General features: G+C 41.1%; 1 protein-coding gene across 1 annotated transcript; it reads right to left on the bottom strand.

The window, feature by feature from the left end:
* Window positions 1-11,510: 11,510 nt before the first annotated feature.
* Window positions 11,511-21,827, bottom strand: LOC149285294 (ribosomal oxygenase 2-like). Its single transcript, XM_089495524.1, has 9 exons — window positions 21,399-21,827; window positions 20,160-20,279; window positions 17,776-17,904; window positions 17,045-17,148; window positions 15,646-15,748; window positions 14,910-15,102; window positions 13,792-13,880; window positions 12,572-12,664; window positions 11,511-11,693 (listed from the first exon to the last, which is right to left on the bottom strand). Exons 1-9 carry the CDS (start codon window positions 21,825-21,827, stop codon window positions 11,511-11,513), a joined length of 1,443 nt encoding a protein of 480 aa, XP_089351650.1.
* Between the last annotated feature and the right edge of the window lie 206 nt (window positions 21,828-22,033).

The following is a 22,033-nucleotide window of genomic DNA, read 5'->3' as shown; positions in this document are numbered from 1 at the left end:
TTTTTTTTCCTTTGGCATGTGGTGAAGCCACTATGAAAACATGTGTTGTTGGGAGATATCGATGACCATAATTATGGATATATAATATATAAGAGTAAAGGGGGCTTGGCTTGTGAATGTCCATATTCTGCAACCTGCGTTCACAAAATCCAAATTGTTTGTAACACCTGCAATCCCATTGGGTATACCGTATATATTTAGCTTTATGTAGAGGTCTGAGCTTTAACTGGTACAGCATACATAAAACAGTGTTCCTTCGGCGCCTTCCCAGTCCTTTATCAACTTGAAATGTTTGCTCCACTAAACAGTAAATACATTATTCAAATTCAGTGTTTTTGTTTTGCGTTTGTCATCTGGAAATAATGGTAGTGGTAGTCATACTTTTTGTGCTAATTAAACCATTGGGTGAAATACTGCTAAGTGTTCAGCTAACATTGTATGTATCCAAGGTCAGCAAAGAGCCAGTGAGCGGAAAATGCTGGCTGTGCTGGGGAGGAATTAGATGTACTGCTATTTATGATTATTACTCACAGGGGATTCAATTGAGCAACAGAAGATACAGCGTAACGTGTAGAGGGGTTGATCAGTCGGGACACACTCTCCTTTCTGTGCATGTCACGTGTCCTGGGACAGGGACCTTGACCTTGGGGGATATCACCATTAATAAAACACACCACAATTATTATAAATGAAAGCAATTTGTCATAATGAACATATCATTAAAAAATTCTGCAACAGACAAATAATTTTATTTAATCCCACCCATGTCATTAAGAAAATAAATTAATTCACAATGTATATACTAGTGTGTGTATGCGTTTCTATATTATATAAATAATATACATTTTCAGCAACTTCACCTTGTTAGTGAGTTTGGCTGTTCCTCACCCAGTTTAATTCCTCCTACACAGCCATTAACTGAAAGAGAAACAGCTGTAAAGGAGGAATTAAACTGGGTGAGGAACAGCCAAACTCACTAACAAGGTGAGGTTGCTAAGGATGTGAAAAGTCATACACCATGGCAAGACTGAGAACAGCAACAAGACACAAGGTAGCTATCCTGCATCAGCAAGACCTGTCCCAGGCAGAAATGTCAAGGCAGGCAGGGTTTTCAGATGTTCTGCCCAAACTCTTTCTAATTAAGCACAGACAAACTGATAATTGTTGAGGACCGTAGACACAGTTGAGATAATGAAAGACACATCATCCTTTCCTCCCTCCACAATCGAAAGATGTCCAGCGGCATCATCAGCTCAGCATTGTCAGAAACAGAATACCCTGGAACACCCATCTACTTTCCTGAGAAGTATGGTCAGATGTGGTCTTCATGGAAGACTTGCAGCCAAAAAGCCGAACGTGGAAACAAGGCCAAGCGACTCAACTATTTTTGAAAGCACAGGAAATGGGGTGCAGAAAATGTCAGCAGGTACTATGGACTGATGAGTCAAGTTGTGAAATATTTGGCTGTAGCAAAAGTCAATTTGTTTGTGGAACGGCTGAAAGTGGTACAAGAATGAATGTTTGCAGGCAACCGTAAAGCATGGTAAAGGTTCCTTCCAAGTTTGGAGCTACATTTTCTGCAAATGGAGTTGGTGATTTGGTCAGAACTAATAGTTTTCTCAATCCTGAGAAGTACTAAAGCACAGATACTCATCCATCATGGAGCCATCTGATTGACCCCACATCTGTTGTGCAGCATAACAACGACCCCATACATACAGCCAAAGTAATTAAGAACTATCTTCAGCGTACAGAAGAATAAGGAGTCCTGGAAGTGATGGTATGACCCCACAGAGACCTGATCTCAACATCATCGAGTCTGTCTGTGATTACATGAAGAGAGAGAGAGAGAGAAGCAACTGAGGCTGCCTAAATCCACAGGTCATTTGTGGTTAGTTCTCCAAGATGTTTGAAACAATCTACCTGCCAAGTTCCTTAAAGGACTGTGTGCTAGCATACCTAAACAAATTAATGGTGTTTATAGGAAAAGGGCGGTCACGCCAAATATTGGTTTGATTTAGATTTTTCTTCTGTTCACTCATTTAGCATTTTGTTAAATGCTAAAAATAAACTATTAACATGTCTATTTACTTTACAGCGTTACTTCACATCTGCACAGTACTGCATATCATACATTACAAATAAGTCACATTAATGAAGATGCAAGTTGTAGTCCCAAATGGGAAAAAGTCAAAAGATTGCCAAAGAAAATAAAACATTTTTAATGGTTTGTAGATATGCTTTCTCCATTACCTAGGAATGAATGAAAGAGCCAAGGTCTGTTTCTTATTTACGATTTCATGTAACAAGGAACAGTTGTAAACTAAAATCTATATTTAGATTTTTGGAACAATTACCAGTGAAATGGGGGTTAGGTCTAAAAAAGAGGTGCAATCTTTGAAAAGGGGTCCTGCCGATTCTGTCGATAGGGTCCTGCCTTACTTGATGTTAAGTGCCAAAAAATACTTTTTAACTATACTTTGTTCATAAAACAAACAAAAGAAGCTAACTTATCCTGTATGAGATATGGGCTTGATGCTCTGTTCAACTTGAAATCAAATGAAACACCAAGTATGAATTGTTTCAACAACTAGCTTTGAACCTCCTATTAAGTATGTGGTGAAGATACATAAGAGAATCCACTTGTAAGAATCCACTTCAAAGTTTTCTTATAATAAGGAGTGTTTGACCTGTCTGCCTGTTGGTGTGCCTAACACGGCATGTTCTCTGCATTTCTATCTCTGTATCCAGGTGGATCGTTTTTGAAGGAGCAAATTTCTTAGGAAGACAGATGCTATTAGAAGTCGGCCAGATCTCCAACTGGACAGATTACAGTGGCTGGAGAGCTATTGGTTCACTCCGACCATTGAAACAGGTAAAGATACCTAGCGCCTATGAAGATAACACTTTGATAAACGTATGGCTGTCTTCACCTATGAATGTTCATTGTCGAGGTCCACGCGGCCGTCAGAGACTGGACACTATCTGATTAATAATATAATACATGGACACCACACCGTCTTGGACAACAATGACCTGGACAAGCATTTTTGTTTATAATTGTAGTTTTTATGTGTTTTACAGAGCCCTGAGACAATTTGTTGCCCCTATGCCCAATAGAATAAACACAAATAGACACTTGTCATTGTTAATAAAATTTAATGTTGACGTTTTTAGCAACAAAGGCCAAAGGGTCCTCAAGCCACGTGGAGAGCCTGCAAGGGGCCAAAACAAGTATTATAAGGGTGTGCATGACGACCAGCGGCAGCTTACTCTGGATCTGGGGACCAAGCATTTATCTTGTGTTACATAGTTCCATCCGTCTCTGAGGAAGAGCACAACTACATATTTAATGCATAGGAACCTTGCATGAATTTAAATAATCCTAGAACTGTGTTTCCAACGATGTAACATTTTATGTTTTTATTTTTGCTCTTCAGCCTGCGGTATATTTCAGAGTTAAGAATCGACTCAAAGACAAATACCTAACAGTCACAGGAAAACTGACAGATACAAGAGCTACGTTTGTCTGTGTGTCTGCCAGGAACGGGCAAAGCACTCAGATCTGGTATTTCTGCCGGGGACTGCTGAAATCCAAGGTAAATCCTGTCAGACCTGCCAAGCAACATAATGCCACAAAATGAACACTTTATTCCTTCTCTGCTCCTTCATTTTAGGCCGCACAGCGAGTTTATTACACCCAATTGTCTGAACTGATTGGCCATATAAAACAAGCTTTCATGGTTTAGTTTACAAATAAGTCTTGTTAAGCATATCTTACGGTATCAGCTGAATTACTCGTCGGTCTGCGCTGGGCCAGTATTACACAAACCAAAGTAGTGCTTGACACAGATATTGATCAAGGTGGTTCTCTTGTGCACTAAATAATTTCACATGCTTCAGATCTAATCTAAAGGCTTGAAGTACATGGGAAAGTTTGACGTTCCGTTCTATGTTCTATACAATTTGGAGGTTCAGTTCGGAGTCTTTGGTCAAAGTTGATACCTTTTATTGGGCCTTGTAAAGTCAAGGAGGCATTCAATCTGAGGAAGACGTCTCCAAGGTCCTGAAAGCTTATGTGACTTCATGTGTTCTTCTGTAATGGCCCAGTGAGACGTATCTGTGCCGATTCCACCTTTTCTTGAACTATTACCCATTTCCATTTACTTGCATTTTTACCAGCTAATTGTGTGCCACAACAGAACCAGGGAACCAGAGTTAAAGTTTACATCCGCACTATTCTTGTTTGACATCTACGTCACAATTTAAATACTACAATAATTTGGGATTTATTCACTAACGGGAGAGTTGTCTTCATTAAATGTTATGAAGAGCCAACCCCAGTGAGCTTCTGCAGCAGGAAGAGCTTGGCTGATCTTGTATGTATTAAACCAGACCTTACTCATTGAATTATGCTTAATGCAGGGCCAGCTCAGCCCTTCTAGCTGGAAAAGTTTGCTAGTGTTGTCCCGTCATAAAGAGTAATGTCTTGGGAAAACAGTCATGCAAACTCTCCTATCAACTCTTCATTTAGTGAATAAATCCCATTGTCTATATGCAGGGACTTCTTTTTCTGTTTAGTGACTTGTTATTGATTTTAAATACTTGTTTTATTTCCAGGCAAATCATTCATGCTTAGATGTCATAGGAGGTAAAAACTTGCCTGGGTCAAAAGTGTCTCTATGGACTGAAAATGGACAACCCAGACAGAAATGGAGGATCAACAAAGACGGAACAATTACATCATATATAAGTGATGACCTCGTTCTAGATGTGAAAGGTAAGATCCGCTGAGATATTTTTTGAATATGTTTATCTCTCACAGTGTATATTAAACAATATTAAGTACAACCTAATATCGTATTAAGTTGGGGGACATACTATTTAATCCTCTGTGTCGACCGAACACCTTTATAGATAAAGAAAGCAAACTTTAAATAACTCTAACAGCAGATATTACTTCTTTTTATTTGTTCTTATTTTTTTATTAGGAGGCAATTTCTACGATCAAAATTACGCAGTGATGAACAGGGTCCAAGAAGATGAAGCCACCCAGAAATGGGACATTGAAATACTGTGAAGGGGGAGATGGCAAGGGGAACACTATGACCTTCATGTCTTATGGAAATAATTGAAATTACTCTGTGGAAAAAGAAAACTACTGAAGTCATATCCCACTGGACTGAAATTTAATAAACCTGCCTGGCGGACGCCCAAGGCAATGGATTTAAATTTGCCTAGACATGCGTTTTTCTACGTGCTCAAACCAGAGGCAAAAACCGAATCTGTTGGTTTTAGCTGCCACTATCCGTCTGCGTACCGTGCCAGGGAACTGTCAGGTGTAATCTTTGTTTTATTAGCATAGTCTGTTGGGTTCATCTGCTCAGCGGGCCTAGCAATTCAAATAGTCGTGTTTTGGAAAGGGCTGAGACTCGGCTAAGTTCCTGGTTGTGGTATGTGTCACCTCCTATTTTAACATCTGAACACTGAGTATCTAGAGAGCACACACCACAACAATACAATGATGTACTCATAATATGAGATTGCGATCATCACATATTGTTACGTTGTTGTCCTCGAGGTGTTCTGCATTAACTGTGCTTTCGAATTAAGCCCTAGATCTTTTGATTCATTCTTTCTGCTATAACACGTTCGATCGCCTAAAATAATGCTGAAACTTTTAGGAAGCTTTTTCAGTTTCTATGGCAACACCCTATAAGTGCCTTCTATTTTGTCATGACAGCTGAGCATTTGCAGGAACGTTTTAGAAGATTAAAGAATTAATTTTGGGAAGGGTTTGGAACAATTTTTGCTGCATTTAGTTTCAAAAGTGTTAAATTCGGCAGACAATGTGTGTTTTGTACAGAACAGAAAACGCCATCTGATACAAAAAAAAATCATACTGGGCAAGTAGCTAACATTTCGTTATTTTTTTGTTCATCTGATTTGTACCTCTTTCTGACCACTGTTTGCCGATTTATTTCCAGAACTGTATGAGGTCAGGGCTTACCGGTAGGTGAATGGGAAATGTATTCAATGCATATATCTCGGGCCACAATTTTGGTCTTTTCTTCTTGTGAATTTTATGGATGTAGTATATATGTACTGTATATTTAAATCTATATTTATATAATAAAAAACCTGGATATAATGTATGTGTGTACATATGTAAACTTGGATTCAGCTTTTGGCTCACTTTGGGTTTATAAACCCAAAGAATGAATATGTGCATATAAGGGCTGTATAAGTCGTGAGGTCTCAAATCCATTTACTTACATATACATACATTTGATGAATTAGGAAAACAAAAGGAACTGGAACATTAAGTGTACTACTACTCTTAGAATGTACAGAGAATAAGCTATTGTTTTCTTTATTCAACATGTTTTCATGCTACAGATATTGTGTGTGTAGGGAATGAAGAATGTTCTGTATTAAGCATGAATTATTTGCCCACCTGCCCGTTCATTCACATATTCATACGATAGCTTCAATCTGCACGGATTTTTTTTGCAGTGAAATTGTTAAATTAGCTATGATAGCAGTAAAAGGGAAACTTAAACCGCTCAGATGTTTTTGGACCTTGTGAGGTTCCTGTAGATGTCAGATATTGAGTTAGTGTAAAGGAAACAACATGCAGTAACGTTTAGAAAATCTGGAACACATCTTCAGAGCTCTTTTGGATTTTATTGTATGAGAGAGACAGGAAGCAGCTGAATGGTAATCGTGTCTGCAAATTCCGGGCTTCTGCTCAGAATATTTCCAGCTATGAAAAACCTGACTTTGTAGTTCATGGCTGGATGTACCGACTAATTACTCTTAAATTTCAGTGAAGTCAGTCACTGCCTTATATTATATTGTATATATTATACAGCGGCCCCTTGTTCTAAGATGGCACATTTACACATAACTATACCCTGATATCTAGTCGTGTGAATTGGTGAGTGTAGGTAAATATTGCTCATTTTTGTGAGAATCATCGGCTGGTTGGGGTTATCCACTGATCTCTATTGACCAGCCCAGGGGGCTGTATAATCAATAGAGGTCTGTGCTGTTTTTGGGGGGTATAATTAGAGAGAGGGACAGCCTACATAACCCGGAACACCAAATATAATGCCTATTATTTCCAGCCTGTCCTAGAGTTTGTCTTCCACCGTTTCTTTATATGTAAATCGTTTTTAATAATAACCCTGGGTGTAATGCTGCCTCAATATGGTCTTTAAACACTATTGGTGTCCTTGGCAGTAACATCTGCTCTGCTGTACTCAGTGATTCTGAGTGAGGCTAGTAGCGTATATAAGTTAAAATAATACCAAAGAGACTTATTTGGCTCAGAGCTTCATCACAAAAAAAAACTCAGTGTTTGAGCCCTCTGGGGGTTGTAGTCCAGTTACCCTACAGTAATGGCTGCCAAGCAATTCCTTTGGGTAAATTAACAGGGGGGCATTATTTTCCTTTAGGGAGTTTTATAATACCTGGACCGTTAGTGTGTCTTGAGGACCGGGTTGGGTATCACTCGAGCATTATCGTAGAGTCCTGCATTTCGGAAATAACACCCTACCGCAACATTTGATAATATGAAGAATGAATACCTAATATTTCATGTACATTTCTAAACAAGCTTGTAAATTAGTAATGGATCCAAATGTTTTATAAAGTCTATAGAGGCTCAAAAGTAACTGTGTAAAATATTTAGCTTTCTTTGAAACATGGATAAAAGTCCAATCTTTTTGTATGGAATATATACCGTATTGGCTCGAATATAGGCCGCCCTTTTTTTCCCCCCACTTTAAGTCTTTAAAGTGGGGGTGCGGCCTATATTCGGGGTCTAGCGCCCGACGCCCGGGACATGCAGTTCCGGGCGCCGGGCAGGCAGCGGGGTTAGGATACAGATCCCCCGCAGCGGTGCAGGGGACCTGCATCCTACTCTCCGATACGCTCAGACAGCCTCCCCTGCCAGCACTTCCCACGGGGGGGGTGTCGGCACAGGAGGTTGTCTAAGCGCATCGTGCGGACCGTCCGGTAAGTCGGGGGGGGGGGGGGGGGGGACAGTGGCAGCATATCTTGGGGGGGGAGGACAGTGGTAGCATATCTCGGGGGGAGGAGGACAGTGGCAGCATATCTCGGGGGGGGAGGACAGTGGCAGCATATCTCGGGGGGGGAGGACAGTGGCAGCATATCTCGGGGGGAGGAGGACAGTGGCAGCATATCTCGGGGGGCAGAGGGGGACAGTGGCAGCATATCTCGGGGAGGGGGACAGAGTGGCAGCATGTTTTTTTGGTGCTTTTTTAAAGAAAAAAACTTTTTCTTTAAAAAAGCACCAAACTTTTAGGGGGCGGCCTATATCCGAGCCAATACGGTATATACACAGTAGTATAAATAGCCTACCTCTCCTGTAAATTGAATGTATCAGCTCTTGTTGGTGACTGTCAGTGACGACTTGCTAAAGGATGTATAATGTGTATATTGTGTGATGTTATACCGGTCATTTCTAAATAAAAAGAACGATAAGTTTTAATGTACTCCGATGTTTTGTTTTAGCCCATAAGTTAACCTACACACTTATTTCACATTCTGCCCACTCCTTTCTAATGTGACGATTGAGTCGGTAGGAGAGCTGAATATTTTGCTCTCCATTTTGCATTATCATAGGCATCCCTAGCGAGTTCTTATTCAGAGAAGGGCTGAGTTGGCCCTGTAAAATGGATAACAATCAGTGATTCATGTTTTAAGCATTTTCACACACTACCTATACATGAAGCAGGGCCAACTCAGCACAAGAAGTTCGTTGGGACTGGCTCTTTATAATGTATAGATATAGTGAAATGTTGAACTCCCCCTTTAGTGAATAGAGTGTTGTCTATTCAGCCTTCTACTGTCCTAGTGGTCTCCTGAGATGGCTAGAAAAAGATTTTACATTACAAATATGACTTGTGCCTTTGATACCAAGAACTACAAAAGCTTTTTCTTTTTCTGTTTAAAAACACACACATATATATATATATATATATATATATATATATATATATATATATATATATATATATATATATATGCTGTTGTAAACAATAGAGCGTTCACCCAGGCAGAACATACAGATGAACGGACTTTATTAGCATTGCCGTAAAGAATCCGCTCTGTGTCGTGTTTGAGCCGGGAAGATGCTAAAGTCGAGTTTGGTGGAACGCACAGCAGCGGGCCCTGACCACATCGGTCATCCCGAGAGAAAAGCCACCTATCTAGGGCTTCCACCTGTATGTACAAAATTTACCGATCTAGGCCTGTTGCACACAAACCAAAGATCATTCCGTATTCACCCCTTCTCCGCAATCGTCCAAAGAGTAAAACTGAACACACGTTGTATACGAGTATTTATCTGATGTTTCTGCTGCTATGACCAGGTCATTACATTACTACTGAAACACCAAAGACAGCACTGCATGTCTCTTAGCAAAGAAATATTCATTGCATATACCTCGCTGTAACACAATATAACACTAGTCATAACGGCAATGACAACTCCACAAATGCACACACCTGCCAGAGATCCATTCAATTAACACCAGCAGCATGCTCAAAACGGCAAATAACCAGACCAGGGAACAGAAGTTGCTAGAAATTATTTAATTAAAATATGTTAATGCAATCGGCCCGGAACACAATTCACCAAAATACAGAAATATTTAGTTCTGGAACTTCCGAGAGTGAAGTACTTGACAACACTCTCTCTCATTTATCTACATGCATGGTACAAGGCTAGCCAAGCTCTCCCTATGGCTAAAGCTCACTGCGGTTGGTCATTCATAACATAGTCACCCCCCCCACACACACACACACTAAATAACCCCCAGAGTGTTGGGTGCTGCTCTGAACTGAAGCATTGGGGTCATAACATTCACTGGGTCACCAGCAGCATTTCTCAGGTACAGATCAGTTATAGGCTCCATGCGTGTTCACTCTCCAGCCGTGGCTAGAAATTGTTACCTGAAGACATATGGAATCCAGTTAAACCTGAATATGCTGGCAACCATTCACGGGGGGGCAGCAGACCCACGATATCTCACACTGTCTACGGTGAAAAATACCATTCAAGTTTAATGGGGGGGAGCTTTGAACCTTGGAGCCAAGCAGTGTTCACGACTGTATAACCAACGTGTGCTGGGCGTAGATGTATTGATTAGGAGAAACGTGTTAAAAACCGTGACAAATAGCCCCAGAACGGTATCAGCATGAGCTCCTTTTTCAAACTAATTGCCTGCCTTGACTGGCATATAAGGTCACATTTATACACGTACCAATTAAATGGGTCAGAACTGCTGAATTTAATATTCATTTATACGCTAAATTCTCACAACGCACATTCCACTTAAGTTTTATCTACCTGGCTCGATCCGCTCAGGTGATCAACCTACATACAAGCCAGACTTAACAGAGACAAATAAAAATGAGGCCTGCCCTTTAAAGAAAACAGCAGAGAAGAATGAATACATTATTTAAAATGTAAAATAGAAAGAATTTGTTGTGCCTTTTAATCGCTCCAGCTCCATATTCGCGATAAACCAGTTCTGTGGGAGCTTCCAGGGCGTTGTGTGTGCAGAGAGCTTACAGTCTGCAGCCGCTGCGCCAAAAAGAATTCAAGAAGTTCTAGAGTAATGGAACTTATTAAAATTATCTAGCGTGTCCGCATTGAGCGTAACGGGCCTAAAACTCACACGCTGAGAACGGGGAGTTAAGATGACTGCTCCCTGGCGTGTAACATTCATACGGGTTATTCACAATCGTGAAACAGTATCACCTGCGTGTAGGAAAGACCGAGCCGCAGATTACTAAAACCTGGATCCATCTATTAATATTTTACATACATTACCACAGCCTGTAGCTCAACTAAACATACCTGTACGTATTCTACAAAACCCAAATGGCTCGAGTCACTGAGCCAGTCCCTACATTCTCATTTTAACTCGTAGTAAGGAGAAAAGTGGAATAGGTGGAATGTTCTTCTCTATTTGAACCAAGATGAATCTGCTAAAATGTAGCGCAAATCATACAAAAACTAATTTCCCTTTTCTGAACTCACTTGCCACCCCCTGAATTAATAACATCCCACCAAAAAAAAAAAAAAAGTGAATTAAACCGCAATGGGGAGGAATAATCATTTAAAACAGTCCTGGATGGCTGCCATTACTGATACACAGTATTCATAACGCTTGTAAATTCAATATATGAAACATGGCTGCTGAGTATCCCCAATTTAAAAATACCAGATTTGAGAACAAACAGTTAATTCACTTTAAACACTAATAAAAAAAAAAGCCACATTTTGTGTATTTTACCAAAAAGGCGATGTTTCAGTCATGTAATCACAATGTTATAAATATAGTTACATATTTACTAAAATGATAAAAAGTTAAGGCACTTATTAAGAAAAAAATTTTTTGCTTGATGGAGCCGAAGTGTTTTTCTCCCCAATCAGGGATAGCAGCCAAGACTAAGGAGGTGGTTTCCGTGACTCAATCCGTGGACGGTTCCTGTGCCGGGATAACTGCGACAAGACCTTCAGCCCAAAGAGACACCGCCAGATTTTCTTTGTCGTGGTCACTGACCAGGGATAAGTCTTTAACGCGCATGTGACCGGCTGCCCAGATTTCTCGTAAGGCGGTCATATACGACAGAGGGAACCGCAGGCCGCTGACCTGGGGAAAGCGAGAAAGAGATTTAGCCCATTCTGTAGAACAGCCGCTAACGTCATCTCCCCATTTCCAAACGGGTGACCCTGCTGGTCAGGACTGCATCCCTTCTCACTGACAAGGGTTAAATGGGATGAAACCCAATTTAAGTGAATAAGCCCTGCTTCTGAAACTGCACTTCTTACAGAAGGAATTACTGACATTGCTGGCGAGGCAACACTCCCCTCTGCCGGCTACCGATTACAGGCGAGGGCAGCCGTCGGTCCCTTCCAGCGGCATAGATCAGGTGCAGCAGGCAGAACCGGCTCCTCTTAAAAGACAGAGAATGCAGGCCAGCTCGTAAAACACGGATATTTCCCCCGCGGGAGAGATATTTTTCTTACTCTTACATGCACTCGGGGAATTCTGCAAACATATATTGGCTGACGAATATAAAACAATGACAACAGGATGATACATGCTGTGTTTCTCCTGCCTGCCTTTCAAGATGCAGTCCCGCTTGGTGCTAAAGTTTGTACAAAGCATAAAGCAATGTCAGTCCTTCCTTATTTACTGGGCATATATAATGTCTGTCAGCATGTTGCTAATCCATCAGTCGCCACAGGCGTGTGCACCCATCTCACACCGTAAAAGTTCAGTGAGAAGTAGCTCTACATGTAAAGAACACACATGGCAATTCGACTGTATGAGTTAACCAGGCGTTTTCTCAGTGAGGGAACACATACGGATATATTTGTCCATTATATATAACTTATCAAAGTGACAGGTGTGTTGGAGCATCACATATTACATACTATGGAACGATCCAATCAGAGATGTTGGATAGTATTTTTTGATGACCCGGCACTAGTTGCAGTATGCAATAATTTACATTAAATACGTACAGGGCGAGAATCCTCTTGAATTTCCATCATGTGTGTTCCCCGCTCGTTCTTAAGCGAATGGTATACATAGACCATTAATTCTGAGGCCGTGTCCTTAAATAAAAGAGGAAATAAAAGTTTTGGTAAATGCAGCCAACATGCTCTTTAAACAAATCTCATTATATATATATATATATATATATATATATATATATATATATATATACACACACACACACACACACATACACACTTCTCAAAGCACAGGGAGTTCTTTCTAAAGAAAGAATACAGCTGACGGGCCGTCGGTTCCCTCCCAGTAACGGACAGAGACAGATCTGTGGGTATGAGGCTGCAAATGCGGTTTACAACCATATGATGAAACGTGCAAACATGTATCGGAGAATCGGCTGAAATGTTTTGCTTTGGGCTACAGGGGATAATCTAGATCGTGGGCCAGTTGTTCTTAAACACAGCTCATGGGTCAAACACTGGCTAGAATGAACGCGCATGGTAGAATTCTGCAGAATGCCTCAAACACTATAGACACCGTAATGTATTTAAAACGTACACAATACTAAAGTTATAATATATTTTAGCTTAAAAGCCAAAGGGATCTGAAATCATTTTGGGAAACTTGGCCAAAGTCTTAGAAAATAGCCCCCTCTAGTGTCCATACGTTCCCCTACAACTAAATCTTTAAGTGCCCTAAAGCCAGTCTATTCCCAACACGAAGTCATGCCAAATTCTATACGCTTTACACACAATCTGCTGTTCTAGAGTTAGAAGAGAAGAATTTCCAGGTATATACCTTTTACTCCCTACACTGATTACCATTTATTTCACACGCACTGATATTACAAGCGTTTATGCCCGTCCCGGGCGATGTATTACCCCAGTCATTACGAAAAGTAATCCGCGCTCTTGGCCGGCTTCAGACAAGCCAGAAACACACTTAGCGTGTACCGTTATATTACAGAGAGAACACCAAATATATGTATAATATGACATTTATATAATCGTGATGTTAAGCGGGACAGAAAAGCCGAGTAGAGCCATGCATTTTATGTGCGGAATATGTAGAATTGCTCATAAACTCTCATTAGGGTAAACACTTAGGGTTAAGGGCAAAAGAAAAGCATTTATAGATATATTTTGGTACAAAAAAATTATCGAAATAGGCGTCCAAATCACATTGCGTTTTGTGGCCAGTTAAGTTTTTATAACCCACACGTACTCACCGAAGTTTTGGGAACATTATCTACACTGATGGCCGTGTGATCGGGGTACCGAAGTTTGATTAAACTGTCAAGCTTTGGTGGAGCAGCCACTAGACAAATACAAGAAAACATTTAGAATCAGGAACTGTATAATACTCACATTAGACATAACTCCGCGTGTATATATTAATATGACATGTATGGATACATGGCTGCCTTGTAGGCTGTGTGTACCCATAATCCTTGTCCATTGCATGTACATATTAACCCCTAACAAATCAATAAAATAACCAGACACAGAATTGTAAATTGGATAAAATTGGCCGTAGCTTTATTTAAAAGGGTATAAGAGGCATTAACAACCAAAACCATTTAACGTAATAACCAAATAACTTCTTATATATAATACACCAAATACAATCCGCCCCTTTCTCAGCCAGATTGTGTAACACCAAGCCTCTATCCACCTCAACACTGAGGCGACCTTTACCCCTTAAATAAGCTGCGCTAAATAAACCGCCTGCCCAGCAACCTAGAATTAGATTTAGCTAACCTAGCCCGCCAAAGCTTTATGCCTTAACTTTCCTGACCTTTTAGGGACCCCTGTTATATAACTAATGTCCAGCAACGGACAATTAGCGCGCCGCTTAGGCAGCTTGCGCTTTCCATTCCGACATGTCATACAATGTTTTGTGTAGACGGCATCATGGTGAGCCTGCACTGACACTTTAGCATGTATACATACACTTGGCAGTCATTTTGCCAGCACAATGTATATATAAAGTGTCACCAGCGATGGAATATCGCGTCTATGGATATGGTGACTTTATACTAAGTAGATTCAGGGCTGTACTAATAAATTGTGGCAAATTACAATTCATCACTGTGTTCAAACCATTTGGCCCATGAATTTGGCCCAGTCCCCACATGCTCGGCCAAAATCCAAGGACACACTTTGGACATTTTCTCTAAACTTAGCAAGAGTACTTAGATCCCCCTGAATCTCAGGGCCCGGTCCACCCAAACTATCCTAAATGAAACCCCACTGTGATTACGGATTGTATTATTTCAAACAATACCAGCATTAGGAAAATAGAGCCCTTAGCAATTAACTGGAAATATAGATTTACAGAACAAACCTGCATTTCCTGAAACCGTAGTGTCTTCGTCTGCCAGAATCTGGGATCCGGCTTCTGGGAACGGAGGCAATCTACTTCCCATGAAGTCCTGGATCATGCCACTAGACCGTATCTCCTCGTGGGTTCCCAGTCTACTGACCAAGCTGGAGAGAACCACACGCAGGTGATCTATAGCATGGGATGAATTAACTTGCTGAACCAAACAAAATAGATACAGTGAAAGTAAGTGAAACCTTGCCTTCTTTTGCGTTACCAATACAAAAACATTGTTCTGAATCCATGTTTAATATACCAAAAAGTGTAATTTGAGTATATTTTTATTTTAGAAAATTAAAAATGTTACATACTTAGTTTATGATCATTTCTGACCAGAATCTGCCATTTTATTTTTTTTAGCCCAGGGTGCCGCCGTCATTGCAGGACATGAGGTGAGATCCAGAGTCCCCAGTCTCCATCATTTTGGCTCAACCTTTTAATGTCCTTCCCCCCACAGCCTAAAGGAGATTCAGAGGAGCCAAATCCCCACCCCCGAGGAGAACCACTGAAATCTACAAGAGCACATTACAGACCGATATGCATACAAACATTAAGTCAAACCTGTGGAAAGTGATGCCCACACGTACACAAAACATGCAGTGTATACATTGAGAAAAACACAACATGACAGATATGGGCAGAGAGCATAAGCTTCCTAAACCCTGGAACCTGTAAGATCTTTCTTCTTTCAACCACGTACCATTAACTGACGCCGTGGGATGCCGCGCCTCAGTTCAATATCATCCTTCGCTGCATCACACAGAATGCCAGGGAGCACGTCTTGCAAGTAGTCTGCCCACGAGCTGGGGAGCAAGAGGAGACGCATGGGTGATAAATCAGGCAAACGGGAGCCATAAAAAGCAGGGAGATTAAACTGCATGGGTTCTGTAATATGTCATTTCGTGTACACCTCTGCTGCTCCCTTGGTTTCCTATCACTGTGTCGCATCATACTGTACAAAGAATATATGTGTCCTAAGGAGCGCAGCGCACTCCCCTAATGGAAATCCCAAGCGGCTACGGACTAGGTCATTACGAAAACCCCATCAAAACGGGAGGATAATCTTAGAAGAGCTACTGCAGGTCTGGACCAAATGTTGGTTGAGGATGACCACCTTTTTTTAACCACGTCCCAGGCTAAGAAAGATCGAGAAGATAACGAATGATCTCTATGACCTCATTGAGTCACAATTGATGATTTAATTAAATATAACATTTAATATCAGAATACTGAGCTGAATTGCAAAGACCAGCTTCACAATTAGTGGAAACATCGGAAGTAAACAGTTCTTTAACACGGATAACCAAACAAAAGAAAGGTTAAACACGCCAACAGTTTTACAGAATCACATACTGTCATATTTCTCTATGGAACACCAAGTCGCCCTGAAACCTCGTAAAACAGACGGACAGTCTGCGTACAGAATTTCTTTTTACTCTTTTACTAATTCAGGCTTTAAATGACAACGGTAAACTTGGATTGCACATGGCACGGCTGAGAAGGAGACGCTGGTCACGATGTCCAGACAATTAACACCATTCATAATACGTCTTATCTATCACTAGGCGTCTGGCAGGTAGAGCAGAAAAGACTTGTTATAGTATTCAAGGGATCTCTGATATTTTCATAGGAGTTCCCTAGAAATACAAACGCTGCCAAAAACACGGCTGATGCTTATTCAGTAGGATTTTATTGCTATAACTCGAATTTCCAGCATGCAGAAATCTAAGCTTAGTCCCCATTATAAATCAGCCCTGGTGTATCGTAACAAGCATTGTATATATGACGCCATGTCGCTCATTGTGTAAATATTCATACTAAAAGGATAATACTGTGTTGCTGATTTATCAGAGAGGAGACAGGGAGAGGTGCAGCTTTCACGTAGAACATTAAAAATTGTGTCTGCTCCTTCCATCCTTCGGCTTTCAGCAACCTAGAGGAAGAGCAGCTTGGGAGGTTGGCGCACGTACAGATCACATCAATCTAAATGAACACATTAGACAGAACCAGCAGGTGCGACTGAATGAGTTCTCTGAAAACGCATGAATTTCCATAATGAACGTGGGAAACATTCCATAATGTAAGTGCGGTGTCCTTACTTGTTCTGGTAGGTGCTGATGGTCACATGAGTGGAATGTGATGACCCAGCAAGGGTGTGAGCATGATGAATGACTCCTCTGGGGAAATATAGCAAATCCCCCGGCTTTAAAGAAAAGAAAAAAAAAAATGCAATGCGTGGATGGTTTACAGCTACACGGCGCATCGATCACCAAGCCCATCACACGTTACGGCCGCACCGTGCCACTCGCTCGCTTATAACCCACTGATAGAAAAAGCCCCCTCAGCTCGAGCCACACACAGGCAGGACTGGTTTCGGGTTTAGGTTGGTGCACGCTTTTTCGACTTTAAGGTCACCTATTCCTTGTGCGCCAATAAGGAGGATTTTGTGTTTGAGTAACTTTATTCTTCCTTTTCAGTTCTTGTAACACACTGGCCAACATGTACGTTCCAGGCCAAAGTGGTCAGCGGTGGGGGCAATCGGTACAAACGCTGTCCTGGTTTCCATCCTGACTGCTGCGCAAAAAATGTTCTTTTGGGGTAATCCCTGATATTCCAAGGGGCCTTTTTGTGGAATTTGGCACTTGTTAGACAACAGGTGAGTCACACTAGCTGTTGATATATATGATTGATATATATATACACACATACACATCGTATAGTAATGTATAAATATACCTGCAATAGGCTTTCGCTTACTTTAATCAAGAGCTCTTGCTTGAGCAGTTACACACAAACCACACAGTCACGTCTCCAATACGAGGTCCTTTACCTTTAAAACAAAGCTGTGAGTCAGCTCCCCAATTCTGTCTTCTGTCTCCACAGCGTACTCTCTAGCCAGGGCCACAGTGGGGCCGTACAACCTCCAGTGTTTCTCTCCCTCCAGCTGAAGAATAAAAACCTAGAAATAGGGCAACAATTTGATCAATTCAACAAGATATACTGCTTACCAGCACAAAAACAATGCCTGCAACCAGCAAGCGACTCAATAATGGAATCAAGCAGTAGTGTTCCGGGGGCTTCTATATTCCGGCTGAGTGCTGTTCCGCCGATCAGTAACTTGGCCTCAATACTCTGGTTACTTTTGATCTCAAAAAATTACCAGAATAACAATTAAACCGTGTGCAGTAATAACTATTCTTTATTGTGTTTCCTGGGTAAAACACAAGCAAGCAAGCAAGGTTAGAAAAACACATTTCCTCTCAAACGCCCCAACGGTAAATGCCAATTTATTCATACAAAGGCAACATCTGGCTGTTAATATGGCTGCTGAGAAACTCTGTGGTGTATATAAGTTATAATTGGGCTATGTGCTGCGCTGGATTAAAAACTAAAAGAAAAACCAAAGCAACCGGGGAAAGCGCATAAACACGTAGGATGCAAACAGATTCTCGCTAAGTAAATTCACACCATGTACCAGACACTAAACGACAGAGAACAAACCTTGCTGAAGACTAATGGGCTGAACACTAGTTAGTGATAATCAACACAACCTGCATGCCAATAATACAAGAAAACAATGTACACTAAATGAAACATTCGAACGTATGCAGAAAAAAAATGATGTCATCCGTCCCTTTAAAAAGCTAGAAGGGGGCTTCCAAATTTAGGGGACCTCGCGGTGAGTATGATTGTTTCATATTGCCCATTGTTATTTCTCTATTGTAAGAATCTGATATTAAAACCCCTCAAAGCACATTATTTGGGCATTCAACGTGTATTAATATTACTGCACGCCATGACTGCGTTGGGACCAGATCATAATCATGTCAGCTACAGCTCAGACTTCATACCGTTTTGTATTCCTTTCTGATTGGTATTCTAAAACAGATTAGGAAACCAAATAGAACTCAGAATAGAAATTACACCCCATGAAGGAACCGCGGACTATTAAAAGAAGATTTTACAGAATAATTTGTCTGCATTTGAAATAACGAGGCAATTTTTACAGAAGTGCTCCGGTCTTACATTTCAGTTTATGAAGCGTGAGCTACATCTGAGTGGTTAAACACAACTTCAAAAAGCAAGAGAACTCAGTGGGTTTTTGGAGAACAGACCCGATGAAGGGTGCGAAGAACACAAACATTTGGTGCCACAATATCCGACTAAGTACATACCAGCAAACACTGCCGACCGGTTGCCTCGGATAAGACAGGAATGGGATCAGGCCCATCTAGTCTGACCATTTTTACTCATGTAGAGCCTCAAACCCTGATCAGCCCTGTGTCTTGTCATAGATTCAAGGTAGCTTTATGCCTATACCATGTATATTTAAATTCCCACACTGCAATAAAATCTACCACTTCTACTGGGAGGCTATTCTGCTTATACAGAAGCACAGATGTTACTTCTTGTTCTAACAGTTCTCCTCTATTGAAAGAAGTTTCCCTCCTGTTCTTCGGCAACTTTCTTTTCCACCTGATCCCCACACCCACCTCTCCCCTTTAACACTGGTGATTTTATTACTTAACCCAGGTGGATACAGTGATATTCTACAGCAAGAGGGAGAAGGGGCCTAAAAGCTGCACCAGGACTTTCAAAAGCCCCTGCTTGGCATGTCTTGCATGTTAGGAGAGAGGCTACAATGTATGTTAACAGAAGGTGTTATGCTGCCCTCTAGTGTCAACCCGGAGTACTGATTCCCTTTGTCGACATCAGCTGAGTGATTTAATACAGCGTCAGTCTTTAGATATCTATCATACCTGCAAACTATAAATGCCTGGGAATCTTACAGGACAAAAATGCAGGAATATTGGTAACTATGGTTATTGCATCATTTACTAAGAGCATTTACTGTGCAATTACTACAGCAACCAACAGATTGTTCATGATGACCGCACCATGCCCCACCAGAAAAGCCTTCTTATACATAATCTCTTAAAACCTGGGGTAGGACAGGAAAAAGGGGCAAAAACAGGAAGAAAAAAAAAAAACACACACGATAATTTTTTTTCTCAGCATATTTGCTTCAAATGCAGATTTTTTTCTATGCAAGTAATTAGTGTTTAGTACGACAAGCCCTTTAAGAGCATATAGTTTGCTTCCATGTAAATAAACCCATCTTTGTATAATAACGTAGAATATACGTATATCTGCTAGGTATTCAGCCCAAGATGTTTATAACACTCAGTCTATCTCGTTAAAGGATATTCTTACCTCGACGTCGTCATAGTGAGCAGGAAGGCCCTGCGAGTCTGGAGGCGTAATATATACATTGCTGCCGACCAGCGTGCCAAAGAAACATTCCAGCTTCTCCATAATGCGCCACAAAGTGTCCTGCAACAAAAGACATCAGAAAACTACGTTACCCTTATAATCATTTATAAAGGAAAAAAATACTTATTCAATGGCAAATCCGGACTTCGAGCATTACAAGGAACGGAATTCAAGTGGCAGCATATCTCGGGGGGGGGGGGGGGGGGGACGACAGAGTGGCAGCATATCTCGGGGGGGGGGGGACACAGAGTGGCAGCATATCTCAGGGGGGACACAGAGTGGCAGCATATCTCGGGTGGGGGGGGACAGAGTGGCAGCATATCTCGGGGGGGGACACAGAGTGTCAGCATATCTCGGGTGGGGGGGGGGGACAGAGTGGCAGCATATCTATTATAAAATTTTCTTTAAAAAAGCACCAAACTTCTAGGGTGCGGCCTATATCCGAGCCAATACGGTATATATGTATATAAGGTAGGATTTACCCCTTGTGATTTTTCTTCAAATGAGAGATGCCCCTTATTTATCAGGATTCAGCTGTATATATGTATATTAAAAAAGTATATTATCGCAGCTTCATATCTCAGATACTATATCTATTAAAGCCTAAGAAAATCAGATAATGACTTCTGCATTTTTTTTTTTAGCCTAATTGGAAGGGATTTATTTCAAGTGAAGTTAAAGCCGATACCTGAAAGATCTATATTTGTGATACGACTACAACTCTCTGGGAATATGTGAGTGCATAAAAAGCACAATTAAAGCCATTAAGATGAGATAAGATTACACTGTTGTATTTTTTAAAAATATATATTACTGAATCCAGATATATAAAAGAGGCGTCTCACTTCAAGAGGAATTAGAAGAGGTAAATCCAGCACTGCTTTATTTATATTTATTTTAGATTTCTTTTTGTGTATATGTGGGGAGACATACACATTAGTTGCTGCTGCTATGTGTATAAGTGAGGCACGGATTACTATGTAAAGGTCTTGCACATGCTCAGTAAGACTCCCATGATGTCACTGAAGCAGCGCCGCTACTCCTATTAGAATGGGAGATGTACTGAGCATGTGCTAGAAGCATACTGAGATATGCTCCCTGCTTTCAGTAGAGGTTGCTAGGGGAGGAGTTAAATGAGACACAGGCCTTTGGTTGATTTTTTTTTATATAATCACTTACATTAAATCGCTGAGGCTGGTGGAACTGTATAGTTGCTTTTCCGCTGCCAAAGTCTTTCATAAGATGAAGGTAACTTGCTTTTCCGTGTCTGGCCACGGCGATTTTCTTCCCATTCCGGCATTTGCAAATGTTTACATCCCTTCCGTAGGACAAGCCTTTGCCGGCGACGCGCTTTAACTGTGACAGCGTGAACAGGGACTGGTAAAAGGCGGCGGTCACAGGGTCATCTCGCTGGATCAGCAGAGGTTTCTTCTCCCAGTATTCGTTGAAGAATTCATCGGTTTTTATCGGCGAGATTAAGCTTTCAAAAAGGCTCTCCGGGGTTGAGAAGTTAAAAGGCGGTTCTGGGGCCCCTGCAACATTCCGGGGACACTTCGGAGGCGTGGCCTCAGCATTCTCCAAATCAAGATGATTGGCTCTCTTCGCCATCTTCTGCAGACACACAAAATAATTACCGTGTAAGAAAATAAATAAAAAGGAAGTGTTTAACAGAGTAATGGACAGTTACGAGCCTTAAATAAAAAGGACCTTTGTAGAAAGTCTACGATAACCCATCCTAGCAGTTTTACTCGACATTAATCTTTTGTAACCTTGTGTAACTCGTGACTGCTGAAAGTAACGTTTTATGAGTGACT

This window comes from Sceloporus occidentalis, unplaced genomic scaffold (assembly GCF_023333645.1).
Source record: "Sceloporus occidentalis isolate IW3139 unplaced genomic scaffold, rSceOcc1.0.p SCAF_81, whole genome shotgun sequence".
NCBI classification, from domain to species: domain Eukaryota; kingdom Metazoa; phylum Chordata; class Lepidosauria; order Squamata; family Phrynosomatidae; genus Sceloporus; species Sceloporus occidentalis.
The sequence above is the reverse complement of the archived record's forward strand: the minus strand, read 5'-3'. Positions and strand labels throughout refer to the sequence as shown.